The 24,024-nt window shown below is 42.0% G+C and overlaps 4 protein-coding genes across 4 annotated transcripts in view; 2 read left to right on the top strand and 2 right to left on the bottom strand.

Moving 5' to 3' along the window:
- Positions 1-24,024, top strand: part of LOC138970484 (uncharacterized) — a 231,998-nt gene that overhangs the window by 75,590 nt on the left and 132,384 nt on the right. The gene's annotated exons all lie outside the window — the stretch shown is intronic.
- The window catches only part of LOC138970488 (uncharacterized), a 91,517-nt gene that overhangs the window by 21,001 nt on the left and 46,492 nt on the right, over positions 1-24,024 (top strand). The window lies entirely within an intron of this gene.
- Positions 11,813-23,274, bottom strand: LOC138970473 (uncharacterized). Its single transcript, XM_070342932.1, has 6 exons — positions 22,267-23,274; positions 16,842-17,044; positions 16,543-16,730; positions 14,494-14,788; positions 13,671-14,020; positions 11,813-13,095 (listed from the first exon to the last, which is right to left on the bottom strand). Exons 1-6 carry the CDS (start codon positions 22,921-22,923, stop codon positions 12,482-12,484), a joined length of 2,307 nt encoding a protein of 768 aa, XP_070199033.1. The 5' UTR covers positions 22,924-23,274; the 3' UTR covers positions 11,813-12,481.
- The window catches only part of LOC138970474 (uncharacterized), a 32,957-nt gene continuing 29,153 nt past the window's right edge, over positions 20,221-24,024 (bottom strand). Inside the window, exon 4 of the transcript XR_011456958.1 lies at positions 20,221-20,380. The gene's annotated coding sequence lies outside the window, so the exon portion shown is untranslated. The remainder of the gene's footprint in view (positions 20,381-24,024) is intronic.

Below are 24,024 nucleotides of genomic sequence, written 5' to 3'. Positions count from 1 at the left end.
TGTAATTTTTTTTTTTTTTTTTTTTTTTTTTTTTTTTCTTTAAGGCGGGGAGCATCCTTCTTCCTTGGTCTCTTTCTGTATAACATAATCAACTTTATATTATACAAAACATAAATTTCTGTCTAATGTTTAACTCTAATTCCAATAAAATACGTAAGTCTAACTTCTTCCCATACTTAAATTTTCCTATGGTCATTTTTGTTATCAAAATACAATAATTTATAAAGTAAATTTGATCGTTTTTTAAATTTTCATTCCAAAAACCAAATAATATATCTGTTTCATTCAAAGTTATATTATAATAAATTTGCTTAAAAATAAAGTCTTTACATAGTTTCCAAACGTTCCTCACCTCTTGACAATGAAAAAAGAAGTGCTCAAGTGTATCCAGTTCATTACAAACTTCACAATTATTAGTTTGACATAAACCCATCTTGTTTAGTAAAATATTCGTTGGGTAAATTCTGTGTAAAATTTTCCAATGAAGCAGACGCAGTCGTTCTTCTTTTGTACAATTAACAGCTAACAGCCAGTGTCTTGATTCCAGAACAATATTATGCTTTCTTTGCCAAAAAGAACAGGCGCTCGAAGTTTGTACCTCGAAATTAACCAAAACAGTTCTTATTTCCCTTGGTGTAATATTACCAATACGAGTCAAACCCTGCAACAGAACATATCGGTATGGCAATGCGTTAATCAGTTTTGTTTTAAGTGCTGTACATAACGCATTATACTCAAATTGTCTGGCTGGTTTATAAGCAACCTTTTGACATAATTCTTCAAATGAAATCATGTCACCGATTTCATTCATGACATCCTTTACATGATAAATATGACATTTAATAAAATCTTTGAAAAAGAGGCATTTATGTTTATATTGTATATTCATGTTGTTCCATATACATTGATTCATCAATGGAACAGGTGTGGCATCATACTTTTCATACAAAATGTGTTTGTTGTCTAGCCAGGTTAACAATACTTGTCTCCAAAAGACCGATCTGCAGTTAACAACGCCAACCAGCTTCTTGGAGGATGCATTAGAGTCAAAACAGGACAAACTATTACCCAAACTTGAAAAAACATATCTAGGAGTGACAGACCAGTAATTGTCTGTAGAGTTCTGCAGACCAATAGCCCACGACATCATAAATGAGTTGTGCATATCCACAACATTTATCATATTTAATCCACCATCATCTTTTAATTTACACATAATTGTGCGTTTTACTTTTTCAAACGCCCGTGTATTTGAATATTTTTTCTTCCAAATAAACCTGAACAAAATGGAATTAATTTGATGTAAAACATGATAAGGCACTGCTAGAGACTGGAAGATATAAACGAACTGAGATATAAGAAAGGTTTTAACAATGCAAATTTTACCTTGTATACTTAAGTTTCTTTTGGACCAATTAAAAATTATTTGTTGCATACGTTGAATTTTCTTAGACCAGTTGTCTTCAATTGATGACGCAGGTATATTGTTTGAAAAAACAATTCCAACGATTTTTACTTTCCGTTTCCATTTAAGACCAAAATATTGGTCAGTACAGTATTTGTTTGACCCAATCCACATGGCTTCAGTTTTATTTACATTCACTTCTAAATTGGAAACAGCTTTAAACATGTTTAAAATATGTAAAGCTCTTTCCAGATCTCTTTGATCATGTAAAAAAAGGGTGACATCATCGGCATATAAGAGCAGTTTTAGGACCCTCATTGGTGATACCTCAAAAGGTGACATGGGTAGCCGGATACCCTCAACATCTTCATCTGAACGAATCTTAATTGCTAACAATTCAAGGGCTATAATAAATGCCATCGGCGAGAATGGGCATCCTTGACGGATGCCTGATTCCACAGGGAAATGCTCAGATATCCACCCTGTATAATTAATACAACTTTGACTGTTATTCATGATAACCGAAGCCCATTTCTTAAAATTGTCTCCAAAACCAAACTTATCAAAAGCAAACAAAATAAAGTCTTTGGATATGCTATCAAAAGCGCGTCGAAAATCAACTGCCAATAAAACTCCAGGTTTATCCATTGTATTCATAATAATGTCATTGTGTCATCAATAAGTCTGATCATTGTGCTAATTTTCCAACCTGATTTTCATTAATAATATCACCAATTACAGTTGAAAGCCTCCTTGCCAGACATTTTGCGAGGATCTTGTAATCTGTGTTAGTCAGAGATATGGGTCTCCAATTCCCGAGATCATCTCTGGGCAATTCTTTCCCTTTATGGATTAATGTCAAGACAGCTTGTTTTTGAGTGGTCGATAACTCGCCATTAGCAAAGGATGATATAAAGGAGGCATGAACTACATCCCTAATCTTCAGCCAAAATACTTTATAAAAACAGGTAGTGAGGCCATCTAGACCTGGGGCTGAATCGTTATTTAATAGTTTTAGAGCAACTGTTAATTCCTCTTTGGTAATATCAGAATCTAGATTGCCTTTTTGGTCATTGGAGAGAAACGGTATATTCAAATCTTGTACAAATTCCTGTGCGCTCACTTCGTTAAATTCAGATTGTTTTTCATATGCATCTTTAAAAAAACGTACCTGCTCTTTCATAATTTCTTGCTGTGTATTTACTACCCTTCCATCTTTTGTTTGCAACCGGTCCATAATTTTCATATTGGCTTTACTTTTTTCCAAGTTCAAAAAATATTTGGTGTGCTTGCCCTTGAGTAGCTGTAAGATTCTGTGATGGCTTATATAAATTCTGGAGGATGTAATTTTGGTGCTATAAAGAACCGACGCGCTCACAAAACAAAACGAACACTAGAATTGGAAAATTAATTAAAGTTTATTGAATACTTGTCGATGTCATGGTAATTCGGAATCAGCTCATAATATCAATATATAAAAGGCTAAACATAAATCTATGGAGAGGCTAGGTAACCTATATCGGAGCGTGGCGGAAAAACTAATCTAAGTTTAGAAAGTGAATTAAAGCTAAAATGTGAAGTAGAAAAGACTAGCTTGAGTGAGAGTGCAGAACAGTAGAGTGTGAAGCGTGGAGCATGGAGCGAGAAGCGCGGAGCGTGGTGCGAGAAGCGCGGAGCGTGGTGCGAGAAGCGCGGAGCGGTGGAAACTGATAGAAAAGAAAAAACTAAACTTAGAATTCGAAACATCAAACTAAACATCAAAGGTGTCCTAAAAACATAAACATCAAAGGTGTCCTAAAAACATAAACATCAAAGATGGACGACAAAATGGCGGCCGAAACAAGATGGCGGCAAATCAATAAAAAATCACCAAGACAAAAATATGTTAGAAAAACCCTACATAGAATAAACGTAGGACACAGAAACGGAAAGAAGACAAAGAAACGGACAGAAGACACAGAGACGGAAAGAAGACAAAGAAACGGAAAGAAGACACAGAGACGGAAAGAAGACAAAGAAACGGACAGAAGACACAGAGACGGAAAGAAGACACAGAAACGGACAGAAGACACAGAAACGGACAGAAGACACAGAAACGGACAGAAGACAAAGAAACGGACAGAAGACACAGAAACGGACAGAAGACAAAGAAACGGACAGAAGACAAAGATTCAAAACGAAAATTACACGAATTCGGTAAATAAAAGAAACATAGTCAGAAATGGATACTCGCCTTTGACAGCATCAATAATCTAAAAACAGACTCAAGGCGAGCAACTGAACCTGAACTACAAAATAACTTAAAAACAAAACTGGAGGCTGGCAGAAAACACTGGGCCCCGGAACAGAGCAAAAAAATCTATCTATCCTAAAACATCTTGTTCCGTGAACGGCTTCCCAGTAAGTGACGACGAATACAGGCTATCCACCACAGAGGTGAACTAAAAATACTGCGCGTTACTACAATATTACTGTTGCAAAACATGCGTCCCGTGCTCTCCGGGGAAAAACTCCATAGGCTGTCCAGCGTGAGCCATACAGGCACATGAAATTAAAATCAGAAAAACGCCGGCCACACTACCTTGTTTATAAATTAGTTCGTTACAATATTTAACGTCATTATAACAAAACAAAGTTCGTACCAGGACGCTCATACTTAATAAAGAAAAATAAAAGATAAAGAGCGAGCTAGACCCGCACGCGAACCTACAGAGGTGGTTGCAAAATGGGAACAATTAGGGACAAAAGTGAGAAAAGTGAAAGAAAAAAGGTGAGAAGTAGATCAGAAAAAGGGGAAACCACCACCACGGAAAGTCGCATGCGAGTCAAGCTAGAAACATGACTAAGAAACACAAGCAAAACAAAAAGAATCTAGATACACAGAAGGCTCCTTAGCAGGGGCATTCACATTTGGTGTTCTTCTCCCCTTCTTCAATAAACTGGACACGGGAACGAACTTGGGCACTTTTGTATGGCAATCCGAATGGTGCAAATGTCCCTTCTAGCTCTTGATGTCTAAATAACGCATTATTTAGCTAAATAACGCGTTATTTAGCTAAACAATGCTTTATTTAACTATATCATGCATTATTTAGCTAAATAATGCATTGTTTAACTTAAACAATGCATTATTTACAGATACAGAAAAAAGAGAGCACAAAGCACTAAACAATGCATTGTTTAGCATAAATAATAGATTGTGTCTGTAAATAACTCATTATTTATAAATAATTACGCGTTTTTTCTAAACAATATATTATATGTAAATAAAGTGTTATTTAGATAAATAAAATATTATTTAAATAAATAAAATATTATTTAGATAAATAAAATATTATTTGGATAAATAAAATATTGTATGTAAATGAAATATTATTTAGATAAATAAAATATTATTTAGATAAATAAAATATTATTTAGATAAATAATTTATTATTTACTGTTTTTGCCTTGAAATAGTATTATTACGCTAAATAATGCTTTATATAGCTATATAATAGGTTTCCGCTATATAATTCATGATTTGGTAAATAATACATTATATACCGTAAATAAAATATTATTTACCGTAAACAATATTCATTGTTTAGCGCAGTGCATCGAAGCCGATATTTCTCTTGTTGTTTTTTACCACGTGTTTCCGTGGATCCACGAGAGCTCTGTTGATTCTCAAACTGACCAATCAGACAACTAGCATCTGTCTCGGCGTACTAAAGCTACATCCGCTTCGCTTCCGACCATCTTCTTGTCAGGTGGCTAACTTCAACTGATGGTACAACAGCAGCAATTTAGTTCGCAGTCGTTCATTCTCCATGTCCAGATGTAAAAGATGTTCCCCCATAAAACTTTAAAATACGAACCCTTTGCAGTGCCAGTTCCTGGACAACCGCTGTAGTTAGAGTTCTGATCAATTCAGCGGGAACGTTCCCTTGTGCTTGTGTAGCCATCTTGATTACATTTGGATTGGATTGGATTGGATTGGATTGGATTGGATAAGATTTACAGTCCAGTGAGGTTACCCTCATGGAAATTCGGGCTGCTTTCTCCCCGGGGAAAGCGAGCTGCCATACACACCACGCTACCCATATTTTTTTTTCCTGCATGCGTGTATTCATGTTTCCTGAGACTTAATGCCGTGTGAGATGGAATTTTTTTTTTACTTTATTCCAAGTCCCAGGGGTATTTGATGGACATTTTTATCTATGCCTATACAATTTTGCCAGGAAAGACCCTTTTGTCAATCGTGGGATCTTTAACGTGCACACCCCAATGTAGTGTACACGAGGGGACCTCTATGCTTGGCGCTGGTGGACAATAGTCACTTTTTGGGCCAAAAACACACTTTTTTGGCCAAAAATGTACGTTTTTGACCAAGAAAGTGTGTTTTTGGCCAAAAACATGTTTTGGCCAAAACTTTTGAGTGCAAAGTTTTGGCCAAAAAATATTTGGCCAAATCTAAAACATTTGGCCAAATCTTCACTTTTTTGGCCAAATGTTTTAGATTTGGCCAAATATTTTTTTGGACAAAACTTTTGCATTGAAAGTTTTGAATAAAAAATTTTTTTTGGCCAAAACTTCATTTTTTGGCCAAATCTTTGAGTACCCCTTGGCGCTGATGGACAATATTCATTTTTTTGGCCAAAAACGCCAGTTTTGGCCAAAAAAGCAAAGTTTTGGCCCAAAAAGTATAGTTTTGGCCAAAAACGCCAGTTTTGGCCAAAAAAGCAAAGTTTTGACCAAAAAAGCAAAGCTTTGGCCAAAAAAGCAAAGTTTTGTCCAAAAAAGTATAGTTTTGGCCAAAAACGCACTTTTTGGGCCAAAAACGCCAGTTTTGGCCCAAAAAGTGCGTTTTTGGCCAAAAAAGTGAATATTGTCCACCAGCACCAAGCTGCTAGGCGCTGGTGGACAATATTCACTTTTTTGGCCAAAAGCACACTTTTTTGGCCAAAAACGTACATTTTTGGCCAAACAAGCAAAGTTTTGGCCAAAAAAGTATAGTTTTGGCCAAAAACGCCAGTTTTGGCCAAAAACGCCAGTTTTGGCCAAAAAAGCTAAGTTTTGGCCAAAAAAGCTAAGTTTTGGCTAAAAAAGCAAAGTTTTGGCCAAAAAAGTATTGTTTTGGCCAAAAACGCAAGTTTTGGCCAAAAATGTACGTTTTGGCCAAAAAAAGTGCGTTTTTGGCCAAAAAAGTGAATATTGTCCACCAGCGCCAAGCTGCTAGGCGCTGGTGGACAATATTCACTTTTTTGGCCAAAAGCACACTTTTTTGGCCAAAAACGTACATTTTTGGCCAAAAAAGCAAAGTTTTGGCCAAAAAAGTATAGTTTTGGCCAAAAACGCAAGTTTTGGCCAAAAACGCAAGTTTTTGCCAAAAACGCAAGTTTTGGCCAAAAACGCCAGTTTTGGCCAAAAAAGTGCGTTTTTGGCCAAAAAAGTGAATATTGTCCACCAGCGCCAAGCTGCTAGGCGCTGGTGGACAATATTCACTTTTTTTGCCAAAAGCACACTTTTTTGGCCAAAAACGTACATTTTTGGCCAAAAAAGTATAGTTTTGGCCAAAAACGCCAGTTTTGGCCAAAAAAGCAAAGTTTTGGCCAAAAAAGATTTGGCCCAAAAAGTGAATATTGTCCCCCAGCGCCAGCAAATACAAAAGATTTGGCCAAAAAAAGATTTGGCCAATCAAAAAAAGATTTGGCCAAAAAAGTGAAGATTTGGCCAAATCTTTTTTGTTTGGCCAAATCTTTTTTTGGCCAAATCTTTTTATGGCAGAAGTTTGGCCAAATCTCCCGTTTTAGCTAACAAAAACAGTTTTGGCCAAAACTTTTACATAGAAAGTTTTGGCCAAAAAAAGTTATAGCCAAATCTATTTTATTTGGCCAAATGTATGGGTTTTTTGGCCAAATCTTTGTCTTTTTGGGCCAAAACTGGCGTTTTTGGACAAAAAAGTGAATATTGTCCACCAGCGCCAAGCATAGACCTCGGTTTTTCGTCTCATCCGAAAGACTAGCACTTGAACCCACCATCTAGGTTAGGAAAGGGGGGAGAAAATTGCGGCCTGACCCAGGCCTGAACACGCAACCTCTCGCTTCCGAGCGCAAGTGCGTTACCACTCGGCCACCCAGTCCCTTGGCGGAACCGGATGTGGAGTACCGGATACTGGGTTTGCCAAGACAGTGGAGAATCAACAGCGCTCTCTCGGATCCACGGAAACACGTGGAAAAAAACAACAAGAGAAAAAACGGCTTCGCGATGCGCTAAACAATGAATTGTTTACGGTATATAATATTTTATTTACGGTATATAATGCATTATTTACCAAATCATGAATTATATAGCGGAAACCTATTATATAGCTATATAAAGCATTATTTAGCGTAATAATACTATTTCAAGGCAAAAACAGTAAATAATAAATTATTTATCTAAATAATAAATTATTTATCTAAATAATATTTTATTTATCTAAATAATATTTTATTTAGATAAATATTATTTTATCTACATATAATATTTTATTTATCTAAATAATATTTTATTTATCTAAATAATATTTTATTTATCTAAATAATATTTTATTTATCTAAATAACACTTTATTTACATATAATATATTGTTTAGAGAAAACGCGTAATTATTTATAAATAATGAGTTATTTACAAACACAATCTCTTATTTATGCTAAACAATGCATTATTTAGTGCTTTGGGCTCTCTTTTTTCTGTATCTGTAAATAATGCATTGTTTAATTTAAACAATGCATTATTTAGCTAAATAATGCATGATATAGCTAAATAAAGCATTGTTTAGCTAAATAACGCGTTATTTAGCTAAATAATGTGTTATTTAGACATCAAGAGCTAAAAGGGACATTTGCACCATTCGGATTGCCATACTTTTGGCTTTTTCCAGTGACAGTACCTCAAGCTCTGATTTAATATTTTCTCTCTTTATCAAAAGTGTCTCATCCTGTGGTTTATTGGCTAATAGTGTATCAGATTCATCTAATTCCCTCTGAAGAGAAACATAATAATTAGTTTGTTTTCGTTTCCTTCCTGCTGCATAGGCTGTACACAAATCACGCATTCGTACTTTCAATAATTCCCATTTTAAGTGAGCATTCGTATCCATATTTTCTAATAAAAAGGCATCAATCAAATCATTCATCAGATCAACAAAAAATTTATCACTCAGTAATTGGTTATTGAATTTCCAATAAGAGGGACCACGTTTGATATTTACAAACTGAATTTTGAGTTCAAGCAAACGATGATCTGTGTGTGGTACTGACAAAATATTACAAAAAAGGGTTTTATCAAATAAATGATCAGAAACGAAAATATAATCGAGACGACGGGCTATAAAGGGGTTCTTCCTACTCCAGGAAAACTCCCTTTCATCTGTGTGAAACAGGCGCCATACATCATTTAAGACATTATTATTTAAGAATTGCTGGAAATTTACCACATCAACCGTTTTATGCTTTTCTCCACTTACAATATCTAAATCGTTATTCAAAACACAATTAAAATCACCACAGATTATTTTCTCACCATCTAAATTTTCTAAATACTCATTTACTTGTTTCCACAATTGACTTTTTTCCAAAGAATTATTAGGAAAATAAACGTTCACCACGTAAAAACAATTGTTATCCGAAATAATTTTCACACATAATATTCTTTCTGTTTTAAACATTATTTCCACATCACAACTGTAACTCTTTTTCATTAGGATCATTTGTCCCATTCTTTGACATGTAAGTGATGAGTGATACACTTTTCCACCCCATTCTCTCTCCCACTGGTCTTTTACATCGTCAGTAATGTACGATTCTTGCAAACATATTAAATCATACTTTCTTTTTTTAAATAAATCAAATAATGATCTTCTTTTTCTTTTGTTGCGCAATCCTCTCACATTAAGAGAACATATTGAAACGCCATTCATTACACACGTCTATCATAATGTCGCAAAAACCATCTCGTTGTCCTTTAACATAGCCAAGTCGCGAGGCACGTGAAAGCACACGTAAACACGGGGGCGCGGTCACGGGTTACGGGTCAGCATAGGGAACTGTCCGCATCCTGTGAGTTGCTGAGTTCGTTTTCAGGCCTGATGCACGTGTCATTGTTTGCATCGCTAGTGTTGTCGGATGTGCGTGACACTGATAGCCTCGCTTGTTTCGTGTTCTGCGTTGTCGGGCTCATGTTTTGTTGCGGAGATCCGGAGCGTGATCGTTGTCGCTTCGCTGAGCTGCCGTCTCTTTTACTAAATCCGTGCAGGGTGCGCTGCCCAGAGATATGTTTAGGCTTCGTCGTCCTAGAGCGACCTCTGTCTCTGCTGGGAGAGGTACTGGGACTTCGTTGTCTCTGTCTCTCTGGCGCCTTGGGCTGTGTGCTAGTGTTGGACGGGGGAGGGGGAGGAGGATGGGGAGGGGGCATGTTGTTGACAGGGGTCATGTCACAGTCAGGGTCACCTGCTTTGTGGTTGTCTTTTAGACACTGCTTGCATTTAACGGGGTTGGGGCACTGTGCTGTGGAGTGAGACTGTTCAAAGCAGCGCCCACATTCTGCGTGCAGTTGCCGGACTCTCTTTGCCTGTTCTCTATGGTAGAGGGTAGCTTTAAAGGGGCCTATGCTAACTGTACGGGGGAGGGGTTCGGGGGGAGTGGTAATGTAGAGAAACCGCCTGCCTGTTTTCCATCTGGTGAGTTTGCCGTTGCTGTCTCTATCCCTTTCTAGAATAATCTTGGAGCGAAGTTCAACTCCCAAAGAATGCACAGCTTTGGAGATTTCCAGATCAGAAAAAGAAAGTGGAATGTTACTCACAGTGACTTTAGTCGAAGGGCTCTCATCCTGCCTACCATCCGCTGCTAGCACAATGAAGGGATTTTTGTCAGTGACAGAGACTTGTACCCCCCGCACAACAAAACCACCGATAAGTAAGGTGTGTCTACCTTCTTTGGTAGCAGGGTACACACGCCATAGGCCACCGATGCGTTGGGCACCCTCTATAGAGTTATGACCGCTGGCTCGTTCTGCAGCCGCACACAGTTCAGCTGTCGAAAACTCCTTAGTTTCAAAGGCGGGCAGGTTATTGTTTTTGATGAACACCGGCAGCGTTGAGTTAGTCGTACTGTCCGACATGATTATTACAGGTGGAAAGACATAAACAGCGAAAGAAAAAAAAACACGAGAGAAAGAAAAAAAGAAAAAAAACAATGGCTAGAAACTAAGAAAGGGCGGAATATAGCACAAACTCTTATAAAAAGACAGAATAAGCTCACAAAAGCATAATGAAAAAGACTTAGCAATGTAGTATCATCCAGACGATGGTCGAATGTTGAGCGATATTATCCAGCCACAGAGTACATCGAGAAACAGTTCACACACAGGTAACCGGTCACTGGTAAGCGTGAGGAAGGGCGCAGCTACGGCCAGGCACGTCTTGACAGCGTGAGGATAGCTCAGTTAGCCTACATGTTTGACAAAACAAGACAAGTGAATGACTTGTTGTATCAAACATTAAACATTCCAATAACAAACATTTCTTTCTTTTTTTTATCCTCGATTTTGGAACGTTTGCAGTCTATCTGTTTTAGGGTTATCACAAAGATCAACCTACCAGCTGTGCGCCTTTTTAATGTTTTGTGTGTGTTTTGTTTATGTTTTGTGTGTGTTTTGTTTATGTTTTGTGTGTTTTGTTTTGTGTGTGTTTTGTTTACGTTTTGTGTGTGTTTTGTGTGTGTTTTGTGTGTGTTTTGTTTACGTTTTGTGTGTTTTGTGTGTGTTTTGTTTATACTTTGTGTGTGTTTTGTGTGTGTTTCAGTGTGTGTTTTGTTTTTGTTTATGTTTTGTTTATGTTTTTGTGTGTGTTTTGTTTATGTTTTGTTTATGTTTATGTTTTGTTTATGTGTTGTTTATGTTTTGTGTGTGTTTTGTTTATGTTTTGTTTTTGTTTATGTTTTGTGTTTTGTTTAAGATGTGTTGGTTTGATTTGTTTTTAGGTTGTCTTTTTTTACACGTTAGATTAAATTGCAGTTATCTCCCTTCTGGATGGAGGGAAATTCAAGATGGTGACTAACTGTATACTGTCTTTGCTTGAACAGTTTTTCTTAACTTCATTTTGTAGAATGTTTCAGTTAATGCACCGTTTGTGTATTTTATTTTTGTGAAAGCGGAGACTTCGAAATTTGGCGGAGGTCACCAAACTGTGTGGACAACAGTGATCATAAAACACTAAGTGTGTTATGTTTGAGTTGTTTTCAAATAAAAAAAAATTGTAACGCAGCCAGACAGACACATACGCGCGTGTACACACACACACACACACACACACACACACACACACACACACACACACACACACACACACACACACACACACACAGAGTAATTAAGACAAATAGAAGAGCAAACATATTTTTATTAAAAAACAATTGTGTGTGTTTTTGTTTGTGCTTTTTGAGAAATGCCATGATTTGCTACTTTTCAAACAGGCAGTAAACAGTGTAAACGACATATTTAGACTAACAAGGTTCATAAGCGGTACCTGTCATTTATGTTGTAACAGTTGACCAGTGATAAAGGTGAAACAAATGTCATGTGAAACATCAAAGAAAGCCGTGCATCTCACAGGTGAAGCGCAGTCATCATGTCAAGATCTGAATGACGTAAAACACAAGCACGATGACGTCAATTCTTATTTTGCGTCAGAACCTGACGAAATCTTGCAAGGTCATTTTTTACACTGCCAAACAATCGGCGATACCAACCAGGAATTACCTGATGTGTTTTGGGCAAAACTAATGTTGTCGTTGTCGTTGTTGTTGTTGTTGTTGTTGTTGGTGGTGGTGGTGGTAGTGTTGTTGTGGTGACGGTTGTTGTTGTTGTCGTGGTAGTGGTGGTGGTGGTTGTTGTTGTTGTTGTTGTTGTTGTTGTTGTTGTTGTTGTCGTGGTAGTGGTGGTGGTGGTTGTTGTTGCTGCTGTGGTGGTAGTGGTGGTGGTGGAGGTGGTGGTGACGACAGTGGTGAAGCTCACGGTAGAGGTGGTGACGATGGTGTTGATGCGGGGCATGTCACGACAAGACACACTTCCTGCCTCTCCTCCTCTTGGCAGTGGTGGTAGTCGTCTTTGCTGGTGGTGGTGGTAGTGGTCGAGGTGGTGATGGCGGTGGTAGTGGTTGTTGTATTAGGTTGTGGCGTTGGGTGGTTGTGGTGGCGGGGGTAGTGGTTGTTGTAAGGGATGGCGGGGTGGTGGTGACAGGAGGCGTGCGGACCGTGATGAGCTGTGTGGTGCAGCGTGATACTGCATTCAGCCTGTCAGCATGATCAGTCCCCTCATCAGTCAGCCCTCTATCATCATCACCCTGATCTCTGGCCTGTAACACGGCCACCACGCGCCGCTCCAGGCCTGTCACATAGCCATACCACGCTACTGTCACTGTGTCCGTTGCCGCCACCGCCACGTCCTGCACAGCTCGCTCCCACCTCGCCCTGTTGTGTAGCCTGTCTTGTCTCCCCAACACACTCACCGGTACACCTGCATCCTTCAGTCCCTGCACCACGCCGCTAGCTGGTGACGTCACCCGCCCTGCCTCGTCCGTGACGTCATCATGTAAATCGCCGCTTCTGGTCAGGACGAACACGTCGCGGTAGCTCAGCCGGGAGGGACTGTTGGCGACGCTCCTCCCTGCAGGGAAAAGACCGTTAAAAACAGTTAAATATTCATGTATGTAAGCAAACATTCGTTACATCTTAAGACACACCCTATCCGTGTATTTATTTGTTTTCTCAAACACACACACACACCACCCACCCCCACCCCCCTCCCACACACACACACACCACCCACCCCCAACCCCCCTCCCACACACACACGCAAGCCTGCATACACACCTGAGTTATAAAATCTTCACAAAGTCTGTACATTTTCGACACAGACAGCAAAACTTCGACGTCATGACGTAATTTTGCCTTTTACGTCAATACAAATGACGTCATTGTTTTCTCCCTGCAGACTGACCAGACTTTAGATTTGATTGAACATTTAGTTCTTTTCGAGAGAGCCAAGACTTTCCAATATATTCTCGAGGGGGTGGGGGGAAACTATTAGGAAGCGGGATCCAAGCTTTAATTTACCCTTCACTCAAACCAGACACAATCATCATCATCATCATCATCACCACCATCACCACCACCACCACCACCACCACCTCCAATATCATCATCATCATCATCATCATCATCACCAGCTACACAACTTACCCACACCCAGACGGCGCAGCTCGACAGCGATATCCTGACCACACTGTGCGCAGTCCACCGGCCACCGACCTGTGTGAGCGTTGCCATGGTGACTCAGCCGTATCACGCTCAGCCCGTCCCCAGGGGCAGGCACGCCGCTGTCGCTGTAGTCGTGGACAGGATAATCTTGCATTCCTGGCTGTATTTCACGGAGGACGGCGGGCGCCGAGCGGAGGGGGACAGTGAACACCTGTGTCTGCAGTGCTGGGGGTATCTCGGTGTTCACAATACCGGCACACCACAGGTACAGGTGTGGTACTTGCTGCGCTAGGCGTGTTACAAGGCGTGTGTGACGGGGACCATGCTTCAGCCTGTGACACAGAATGGAGACATGTTGTTAGAGATGTGTAACACACTCACATGAGATATAGTAAGCTGATAATAGGAATGCGTTATCCGCAACTTTATAAAAGATGTCACTTGATATTTTACCAATGATGACTTCATTAGGATTTTACGCACATTGTGGTTATAACAACATGCAATTCCACGCATACACGTGGTGCGAGTTACATGAATCAGACACTGAGTTACAACTGTTCATCGTTGTCCAAGACTCGCTCTAACTGAGCACTGCTGACGTTACAACTCTCTCTCTCTCTCTCTCTCTCTCTCTCTCTCTCTCTCTCTCTCTCTCTCTCTCTCTCTCTCTCTCTCTCTCTCTCTCTCAGTCTCTCTCTCTCTCTCTACACACACACACACACACACACACACACACACACACACACACACACACACACACACACAAACACATACACACACTCACACACGTAGGAAAACAAACCTGCTGTCAAAGGACACCTCGTCGATCAAGACGTGCAGCTGGCCGTTTTTCACACTTGCCACGAGGTCGGTGACTGCCTGATCAACATCTCCCTCCCTGTTGAAGATATCGTACAGGTGGTACGACACGCTGCCTGGTGTCAGGGAAGGCGTCGGGCCCGCGCTCAGCGACATCTGCAGCTGTTGTTTGATGGATGTGCTGACGGCCCGGGTGTTGTACAGTGTTGAGATGACGTGCACATCGTGCCCCTGTCGCAGCCACCTCACCCCCTGCAGCACTAGCACCACCGTCTTACCTGTTGAAACACAAACAATATTAAGGTTAATATATTGCAGGACAATGTGAAAACAAGGCAGTGTTTGACGTAGAGACGACTTGCACATCGTTAGGGAAGACGTAGGCCCACGATCAGCCACCTCAACCCCTGCCTTACCAAACTGTCTTACCTGTTCACAAACAAAACAGATATATCCATACAAATATACTACAAAACAGTGTGGAAGCAAGCTTTTCTACATCAAGTCCGTTTCACCTGTTACACGCGAAACACAGCATCAGGAAAATAGAAATAAGCACACACACAAAATAAAACTGCCAAGAACATTCCTATTTTAGAAAATTATTTTACATGGAGACTAAATGAACATGTCAGTTTTAAACTGTTCTCCGTGTCAGCCTGATGCCTTTCCTTCAGTTGTCACATTTTCCACGGAATCAGACAACACAAACAGCGAGCACAATACAAACCGTCCTCCAACAAAACTGGATCGAACCTTCTGCTACGATGACGATAAAGTAAAACTGGACACAAACAACGTCATAAACACTGCGTCAATCCTTCAACTAAGACGTCATTTGAGCAAACTACCTGGGATCAGTGCACTGTCAGGAAATCAGAAACATTGTTCTGTCAGTATCGTTTGCCGCAACAACATCGACGACGATAATTATTGTTGTTGTTCAGGATGATGATGATGATGATGATGATGATGATGATGATGATGATGATGATGATGATGATGATGATTAATGAACATTGCCAACATGTTTTATTTTTATTTGTATGGCAGAAGCAGCAGTGTAAGTAATTGCTGGGTGGTTGTGGTGGTGGTGGTGGTGGTGGTGGGTTTGTTTCTCTTCATAGCAGCAGTATTAACACAGCACCTTCACACACCTGTCATCAGGTGTAGGGTGTAACCTCATTCACGTCATGTCCTACTAGTGATGTTCACATGTGCGACTTTCAGACAATTTTGAAACGATTGTTGTCAATAAAGAAGGCAGACAATAGTTGGTGCTTTCTTTCTTTATTTGGTGTTTAACGTCGTTTTCAACCGTTCAAGGTTATATCGCGACGGATAGTTGGTGCAGCAAAATAATCGTGAAGTTATAACCATGTAATAAGACAACGCGAATTTTGATCAATTGCCGGCAGACTTCTGGTCAAAACAAATCTCCCTTTGAAAACTGTGCGACTTTGAACAAAGACCCCAAATACAGGGCGTTTGATTTGAACAGCTTTTTCTGGAGGCGTTAATTTTTTATTTTCTATTATTCTCTTTTTGGGGAGGTTTGTTGTTGTGTTGTTACATGTATAAGCTTTAGAGGGGGGGGGGGGGGGGTTCGTGGCTTGGTGGTCGCAGTATCAAAAATATGTAAAGGGAGATAACAGCACCAGTGGACTAGCCGTTGCTTCCTGCCATGCAGACACAATCATCAATTTTTCTTATCAATATATATCTAAGGGTTACATCAGAACATGCACTGGAGGCATTAATTAGTTAGCAGACTGCGCCTAGGAGACTGAACCTTGTTATAGTAGAAGGCCACAGAGCTAAATTTAGCGTTGCCAGCACGAAAAACTAGAGCTGCATCTGCCGCGCGCCGATGTTGGCCTTTAACGCGAAACAGACGGCTGAGCTTAGTGTCCCATCTTGCTTCGACAAAAAATCGTTTAGAGAACAGTCAAAATCGGCAGCAAGACCAACAACAACAAACAAACAAAATAAGAAACAAACAATCTAGTCAGAGAAGCTGTGAGCTTGTCACCTGTTCCTGGCGCTCCCGTAATGTAGACCAGTGGCGGGTCTCTGTTCATTAGGTCGAGCTGTTGCAGGGTCAGAACCAGAAGTGCCAGCCTCCGCCCCAGTTCCGCCACCGCCTGTCCTGTAGTCCGCACCTCCACACGGACACCGTTGTAGCAGGGGACAGACACCGTGGTGGCCGGACCAACAAACCTGTAACAGAAACAATTCAGATAATGATAAATGATAATTAATACTTGAACGTCGCATAACAACATTGTTTCAGCACTGCGACGTAACTGACATGGATGTCATTTCTCTCACCTGGCAACGATGTCCAGGTAAAGTTGGTCAGTAAGCCGAGCGTCCACAGTACAGGCCATCCTGTGTTGCCACCAGGTGCTCAGCTGTGATAACACGGCGGGTGTCACGTGCCAGTACGATGCAGGCTGGGACAGTTGGTCAGAGCAACAGCAAAGCTGAACGGCCTCTGCTGCATTGGCCGCACCCAGGCTCTGACACACCGCCTGCAGCAGAGACATACATGTACACAATACTGTATCTTTGTGTGGGGCGCCAGTATCATTATTTGCTTGGTTGAAACTGACAAAACATCCATCAAGCAGTGTGACTATGTGCGCACGCTCGCGTGCGCGCATGTGTGTGTGTGTGTGTGTGTGTGTGTGTGTATGTGTGTGTGTCGTGTGTGTGTGTGTGTGTCGTGTGTGTGTGTATGTGTGTATGTGTGTGTGTGTGTATGTGTGTGTGTCGTGTGTGTGTGTGTGTGTGTGTGTGTGTGTGAGGCAGCAATTGTAAATGTAAATGCACGCACTCACTCTCTGCCTGTGTCTCTATTTCTGTTTCTTTCTCTTTATTCTCTCTGTGTGTCTCTAGCTCTGTCTCTCTGGTCTGTCTGTGTGTCTGCCTCTCTCCCTCTCCTCTTTCTCTCTCCCTCCCTATCTCCCTCCCTACCCTCTCCCCCTCTCGCTCTCTCTCCCCCTTTCTCTCTCTCCCCTCTTGCTCTCTCTTTCAATTTCTCTCTCTCCCTCTCTCCCCCTTCTCTCTCTCTCTCCCTCTCCCTCTCTCTCCCTCTCTCGCTTTCTCATTCCCTCTCTCTCTCTCTCTCTCTCTCTCTCTCTCTCTCTCTCTCTCTCTCTCTCTCTCTCTCTCTCTCTCTCTCTCTCTCTCTCTCTCTCTCTCTCTCTCTCTCTCTCTCTCTTAGGCGCCAGTTCCATTCCGGCTTGATGGGTAAATAGAATACTTTCATGTCTGATATTGTTGTTGTGCTTTTTGTGTGTGTTTTGATAATCATATCAATCAAGCGAATGATCACAACAATTCCTCTCCACAGGAAATATAATTTGTAATGCAAATACATGCTAATCCCTTTTGGATGTGTATATGCAATGCGTTGAATGTAACTATGTTGCAATGTCAACACTATATTTCGTATGATTTGTTTGTTTGTTTGTTTAACGCCCAGCCGACCACGAAGGGCCATATCAGGGCGGTGCTGCTTTGACATATAACGTGCGCCACACACAAGACCGAAGTCGCAGCACAGGCTTCATGTCTCACCCAGTCACATTATTCTGACACCGGACCAACCAGTCCTAGCACTAACCCCATAATGCCAGACGCCAGGCGGAGCAGCCACTAGATTGCCAATTTTAAAGTCTTAGGTATGACCCGGCCGGGGTTCGAACCCACGACCTCCCGATCACGGGGCGGACGCCTTACCACTAGGCCAACCGTGCCGGTATTTCGTATGATGTTTTTCCCCTCTTGCAGTGTGTATACGAACAAATGATTTTAGTTTTCTTATTATCATTAGTATTATGTGAGTCTGTATTAAGTGTGTGTATAAGAGACAGGTTGCAAGATTAGGCTCTGCCTACAATCCTGTTGTAATAAAGTTCAGTTTGTTTCAGTTCAGTTTCAGTCTCTCTCTCTCTCTCTCTCTCTCTCTCTCTCTCTCTCTCTCTCTCTCTCTCTCTCTCTCTCTCTCTCTCTCTCTCTCTCTCTCTCTCTCTCTCTCTCTCTCTCTCTCTCTTCCCTCAGGCTTGGTACTAAGAGCTGAGTGGAGAAACCTGGCACTAGGTCGTGGCTGTAGCACATGCACAGACAGACCGGTACCGGGTACAGTGTCCCTGACGTAGGGCACCCTGTTGAACTGTACCGGCGGCACACAATAGGTACGGGTAAGAGCGTCAGGGTAGAGTGACGTCACGATCTGCCGCCAGTCATCGGCTTCTGTTTGTTGTGTGTTTCTGGCCGCCATGGTCTCGGGTTCAATCCTTCAATCAATTTAACCTGCGCGCTATTGGAAATTCCGTTTAAAGACCTCCCTGGCAGCATTGTCCACACTGACACCAGTGGTGTTGTACATCGCATTGTCCACACTGACACCAGTGGTGTTGTACATCGCATTGTCCACACTGACACCAGTGGTGTTGTACATCGCATTATTCTTTGAGTATGGGAGCAGTAAGAGCTATGGAGCAACAGTTACTACCGATGTTTCTGCTTCTTCTCTCATTAATGTTTGTTCTCGTAAGCACAGGAAAAAGACTGGCTTCTTTCAAGCGTTAGGTTATGTACGAGAGCAAGCGAATTTCCCAAGTTGAAAGGCTTCCTGTCAGAACAGGAACAGGTACAGAAATCTGACTACTTTACCTTCGCGAAAGACGGGCTTGGCTATTCAGGCTAGAGTATGTTGATATGAATCAAAATTGACTTGCAAGTCTTACGTGAGGAATCTGTCTGACCGTGTTTACTCAGTGGGTTACTGTTAACTAAAATCACCTGTGCAGAACGCCATTCATGTCAACAGTGTAGAGCTATGAAAAGGTACATATTAGACGTAATAAAATTATGAGACTCTATAAAGAGAGAGAGAGAGAGAGAGAGAGAGAGAGGGAGAGAGAGAGAGAGAGAGGGAGAGAGAGAGAGAGAGAGGGAGAGGGAGAGGGAGAGAGTGTACCGCATTTCTATGCGTACGTGAGTACGTGTGTGTGTGTGTCTGTGTGAGTGTGTGTGTGTTTATGTGTGTGTGTGTGTGTGTGTGTGTGTGTGTGTGCACGGTGTGTGTATGTGTGTGTGTGTGTGTGTGTTTATGTGTGTGCGTATGCTGTGTGAGTGAGAGAGTGAGAATGTGTGTGTGTTTGTTTGTAATGGTGTGTGTGTGTGTGTGTCCGTCTGTCTATTTACGTATGAGTGTGTGTTTTGAGTGTACGAGGTTTGTGCGAGTGTGAGTAAGTGAGGGAGTGAGTGTGTAAGTGTGTGAATTAAAAAAAAATTGTTTTATACTTTCTCATCAAGTTTTTTATGTTCCAAGTATTTGGTTTATAGTGAATCACACCACTCATGCTTCCACCCATCTACTAAGTCCATCATTCTACTAATGCAAAAATAGTATGTTACAGCCTGACGTCAACATAATGTATCACCTGTCAAAGGGGCGGGGATATAGCTCAGTTGGTAGCGCGCTGGATTTGTATTCAGTTGGCCGCTGTCAGCGTGAGTTCGATCCCAGGTTCGGCGGAAATTTATTTCAGAGTCAACTTTGTGTGCAGACTCTCTTCGGTGTCCGAACTCACCCCCGTGTACACTACATTGGGTGTGCACGTTAAAGATCCCACGATTGACAAAAGGGTCTTTCCTGGCAAAATTGCTTAGGCACAGTTAATAATTGTCTACCTATACCCTTGTGACTTGGAATAATAGGCCGTGAAAGGTAAATATGCGCCGAAATGGCTGCAATTACTGGCCGTATAAAATTTCATCTCACACGGCATCACTGCAGAGCGCCTAGAACTGTACCCACGGAATATGCGCGATATAAGCCTCATTGATTGATTGACCTGTGACACCTTACTGTTTTGGGAGCGAGGCGAGAGGGAATCACCTTACCTTTTCCTTCCTTGGTTACCAGTGTGTGTGTTCGCTCAACCTCCAAGTTCTTAGCTATGTCACCTTTTCATGGCCACCGATACGCTCTGAATATCCCGACAGGGAAAAGTAATGACATTTTAAATCAACACATAGGAAGAGAGGTGAGTAGTCTTGTAAATGTGTCGTTTTTACACGGCGAATTTTCAGTAAACATGAAATGGTTATCCCAGTGTGTGTGTGTGTGTGTGTGTGTGTGTGTGTGTGTGTGTGTGTGTGTGAAAGAGAGAGGGAAAACGTGTGTGTGTGGAGGGGGGTGTATGTGTGTGCGTGCAGCATGCGTGTGTGTGTGTGCGTGTGTGTGTGTGCGTGTGTGTGTGTGTGTGTGTGTGTGTGTGTGTGTGTGTGTGTGTGTGTGTGTGTGTGTGTGTGTGTGTGTGTGTGCCAGGTGAGAGAGAAAGAGAGAGTGTATTATGTGGGTGTCTTTGTGTGTGCGTGTGTGTGTTTGTATGTGTGTCTGTGTGTGTGTGTGTGTGTGTGTGTGTGTGTGTGTGTGTGTAAGAGAGTATTTATGTAGTAGTAGTTATTATAGCATTTAGTCACTATATCTTTAGGGCGAGGGCCAGATGCAAACAAAAGTATACCTATGCTTATTCTGTTACCCTCGTAAATTAAAGAATTGTCATTGTCACTGAGAGAGAGAGAGAGAGTGTGTGTATGTGTGTGCGTATGTGTGTTTGTAAAGGTGTGTGTGTCCGTATGTCTATATGTTCGTATGCGCGTGTGTTTTGTGTGTATGAGATTTGTGTGAGTCAGTGTGTGTGTGTGTGTGTGTGTGTGTGTGTGTGTGTGTGTGTGTGTGTGTGTGTGTGTGTGTGTGTGTGTATGTGTGTGTGTGTGTGTGAGTTTGTGTGTGTGTGTGAGTGTGAGTGAATTGGGTTGAGAGAGAGAAAGAGAGAGAGAGAGAGAGGGAGAGAGAGAGAGAGAGAGAGAGAGAGAGAGAGAGAGAGAGAGAGAGAGAGAGAGAGAGAGAGAGAGAGAGAGAGAGAGAGAGAGAGAGAACTGAAACTGAAACTGAAACTGAAACTGAACTTTATTACCAAAGGATAAATGTTTTAGGCAAAGCCTAGTCTTACAACCTGTCCCTTATAAATACAAACACTTAATACAGACGCACAGAATACAGATAGTAAAATTGAAAGGTTATTATTTCTTACAGACGTACATAATGTAAATAGTAATAAGGAAAAGGATAATGGTTTTGTATACACACTCAAAAATGGAAAAAAACCAATAATTATAGCGTGGAAATTGCAGCATAGTTGCAATAATGCATTGCAAATAAACATCCAAAACAACTAATAACAAAAGGGAGAAAAAAAATGTGGGGAGGAATTGTCCCAATCATTTGTATGTATATCATTATCATTACACACACATAAAGAACAAATCAAAATACAAACATAACTTGACTAAATGTAAAAAGCACTCAAATATCAGACATGAAAAGTGTTCTATTCACCCATTAAGCGGGAATGAAACTGGCGCCTAAACGTTTTCATTTGATGTTCTCTGTGTATAGAATGTGTATGTGTATCTTTCATTTTGTTTCCCACCCCTTCATATGGGGTTATGGCCTTAATGAATAAACCATCGATCTATTCATCTCTGTCTGTCTGTCTGTTTGAGTGTCTGCCTGCCTGCCTGCCTGCCTGCCTGCATGTCTGTCTGTCTGTCTGTCTGTCTGTCTGTCTGTCTCTCTCTTTCTCACTCTCCACCTTAACTCTCTCTCTCTCTCTCTCTCTCTCTCTCTCTCTCTCTCTCTCTCTCTCTCTCTCTCCCTCTCTCTCTCTCTCACCTGTTGCAATTTGAAATTGGTTTCGTCATCCAGAATCCGCTGTAGCTGAGCTTGGCTGACGTAGGGTAGGAAGAGAGTCTTCCTCACAGTCAGGCCGGGAGCGATGTCACTGACCATGTGTCTGGCGTGCACCTCACACTTGTCCAGCTGCTTGACCGCCTTGTCAATAACCTTGACCACCTCAGTGTCCGCTCGGCTTGCCTCGGTCTTACCGACAGACTTGATTTCTCCGACCAGGATACCATACAGCCGGTGAATCACTAGGATGTCAAAGTCTCCCTGTTTCCCGTGATGCCGAAGCTCCTTAGGTAAGGTTGCTGGCTTTGGGAGCTTGCCTGTGTGTTTGGCGTAGAACGGCTTGTTGAGGTAGTCCTTAAAGTTCAGCTCAGACACCACGAACATGACCTCCTTTCCGGAATCTCCGAGTTGCTGCAAGTTGTGCAGCACGTGCTGCTGGGCAAAGTCAGCCTGAATGTTGCCCTGCTGCTTCTGAAGCTGCTCACTAGAGGGCAGCACAAGCACTTCCTGACCCGTACCGGGCACTGTGTCCGTGTTATAAGGCACCCGGGCAAGATGGACAGGAGGAACAATGTAGGTGCGGGTGAGAGCGTCAGGGTACAGCTGTTTCACAATGTCCACCAAGTCAGGGCTCGCCATGACGCGGGTTAAAATCAATCGTCTATATGATACTATTAAATGGACAAATACGCGTCTGCAAGCAGTTTTCGTACTGATCTCATGAATTAATAACAACCCTGACCGAATCAAAAGAGATAATAAATAGACCTCGTCATATGAACCAGGAGGCAATTAAAGTTGTTGACGTAAGCAGAGCATATCGGCACACCACTCGCCTACTAACGTCTAGAGACCTCGCTCAGTCCCGTGGAATGAACCATGAGTGCCCAACAGCAGCGTGACTGAGATCTACTCACAGTCACACGACGGGTGTGTGTTATATAGTGTGCGGGACTCACAGTCACACGACGGGTGTGTGTTATATAGTGTGCGGGACTCACAGTCACACGACGGGTGTGTGTTATATAGTGTGCGGGACTCACAGTCACACGACGGGTGTGTGTTATATAGTGTGCGGGACTCACAGTCACACGACGGGTGTGTGTTATATAGTGTGCGGGACTCACAGTCACATGGCGGGTGTGTGTTATATAGTGTGCGGGACTCACAGTCACACGACGGGTGTGTGTTATATAGTGTGCGGGACTCACAGTCACACGACGGGTGTGTGTTATATAGTGTGCGGGACTCACAGTCACACGACGGGTGTGTGTTATATAGTGTGCGGGACTCACAGTCACACGACGGGTGTGTGTTATATAGTGTGCGGGACTCACAGTCACACGACGGGTGTGTGCTATATAGTGTGCGGGACTCACAGTCACACGACGGGTGTGTGTTATATAGTGTGCGGGACTCACAGGCACACGACTGGTGTGTGTTATATAGTGTGCGGGATTTACAGGCACACGACTGGTGTGTGTTATATAGTGTGCGGGACTCACAGGCACACGACTGGTGTGTGTTATATAGTGTGCGGGATTTACAGGCACACGACTGGTGTGTGTTATATAGTGTGCGGGACTCACAGTCACACGACTGGTGTGTGTTATATAGTGTGCGGGACTCACAGTCACACGACGGGTGTGTGTTATATAGTGTGCGGGATTTACAGGCACACGACTGGTGTGTGTTATATAGTGTGCGGGACTCACAGGCACACGACTGGTGTGTGTTATA

Source organism: Littorina saxatilis, linkage group LG7 (genome assembly GCF_037325665.1).
Source record: "Littorina saxatilis isolate snail1 linkage group LG7, US_GU_Lsax_2.0, whole genome shotgun sequence".
Lineage (NCBI taxonomy): Eukaryota > Metazoa > Mollusca > Gastropoda > Littorinimorpha > Littorinidae > Littorina > Littorina saxatilis.
The sequence above is the reverse complement of the archived record's forward strand: the minus strand, read 5'-3'. Positions and strand labels throughout refer to the sequence as shown.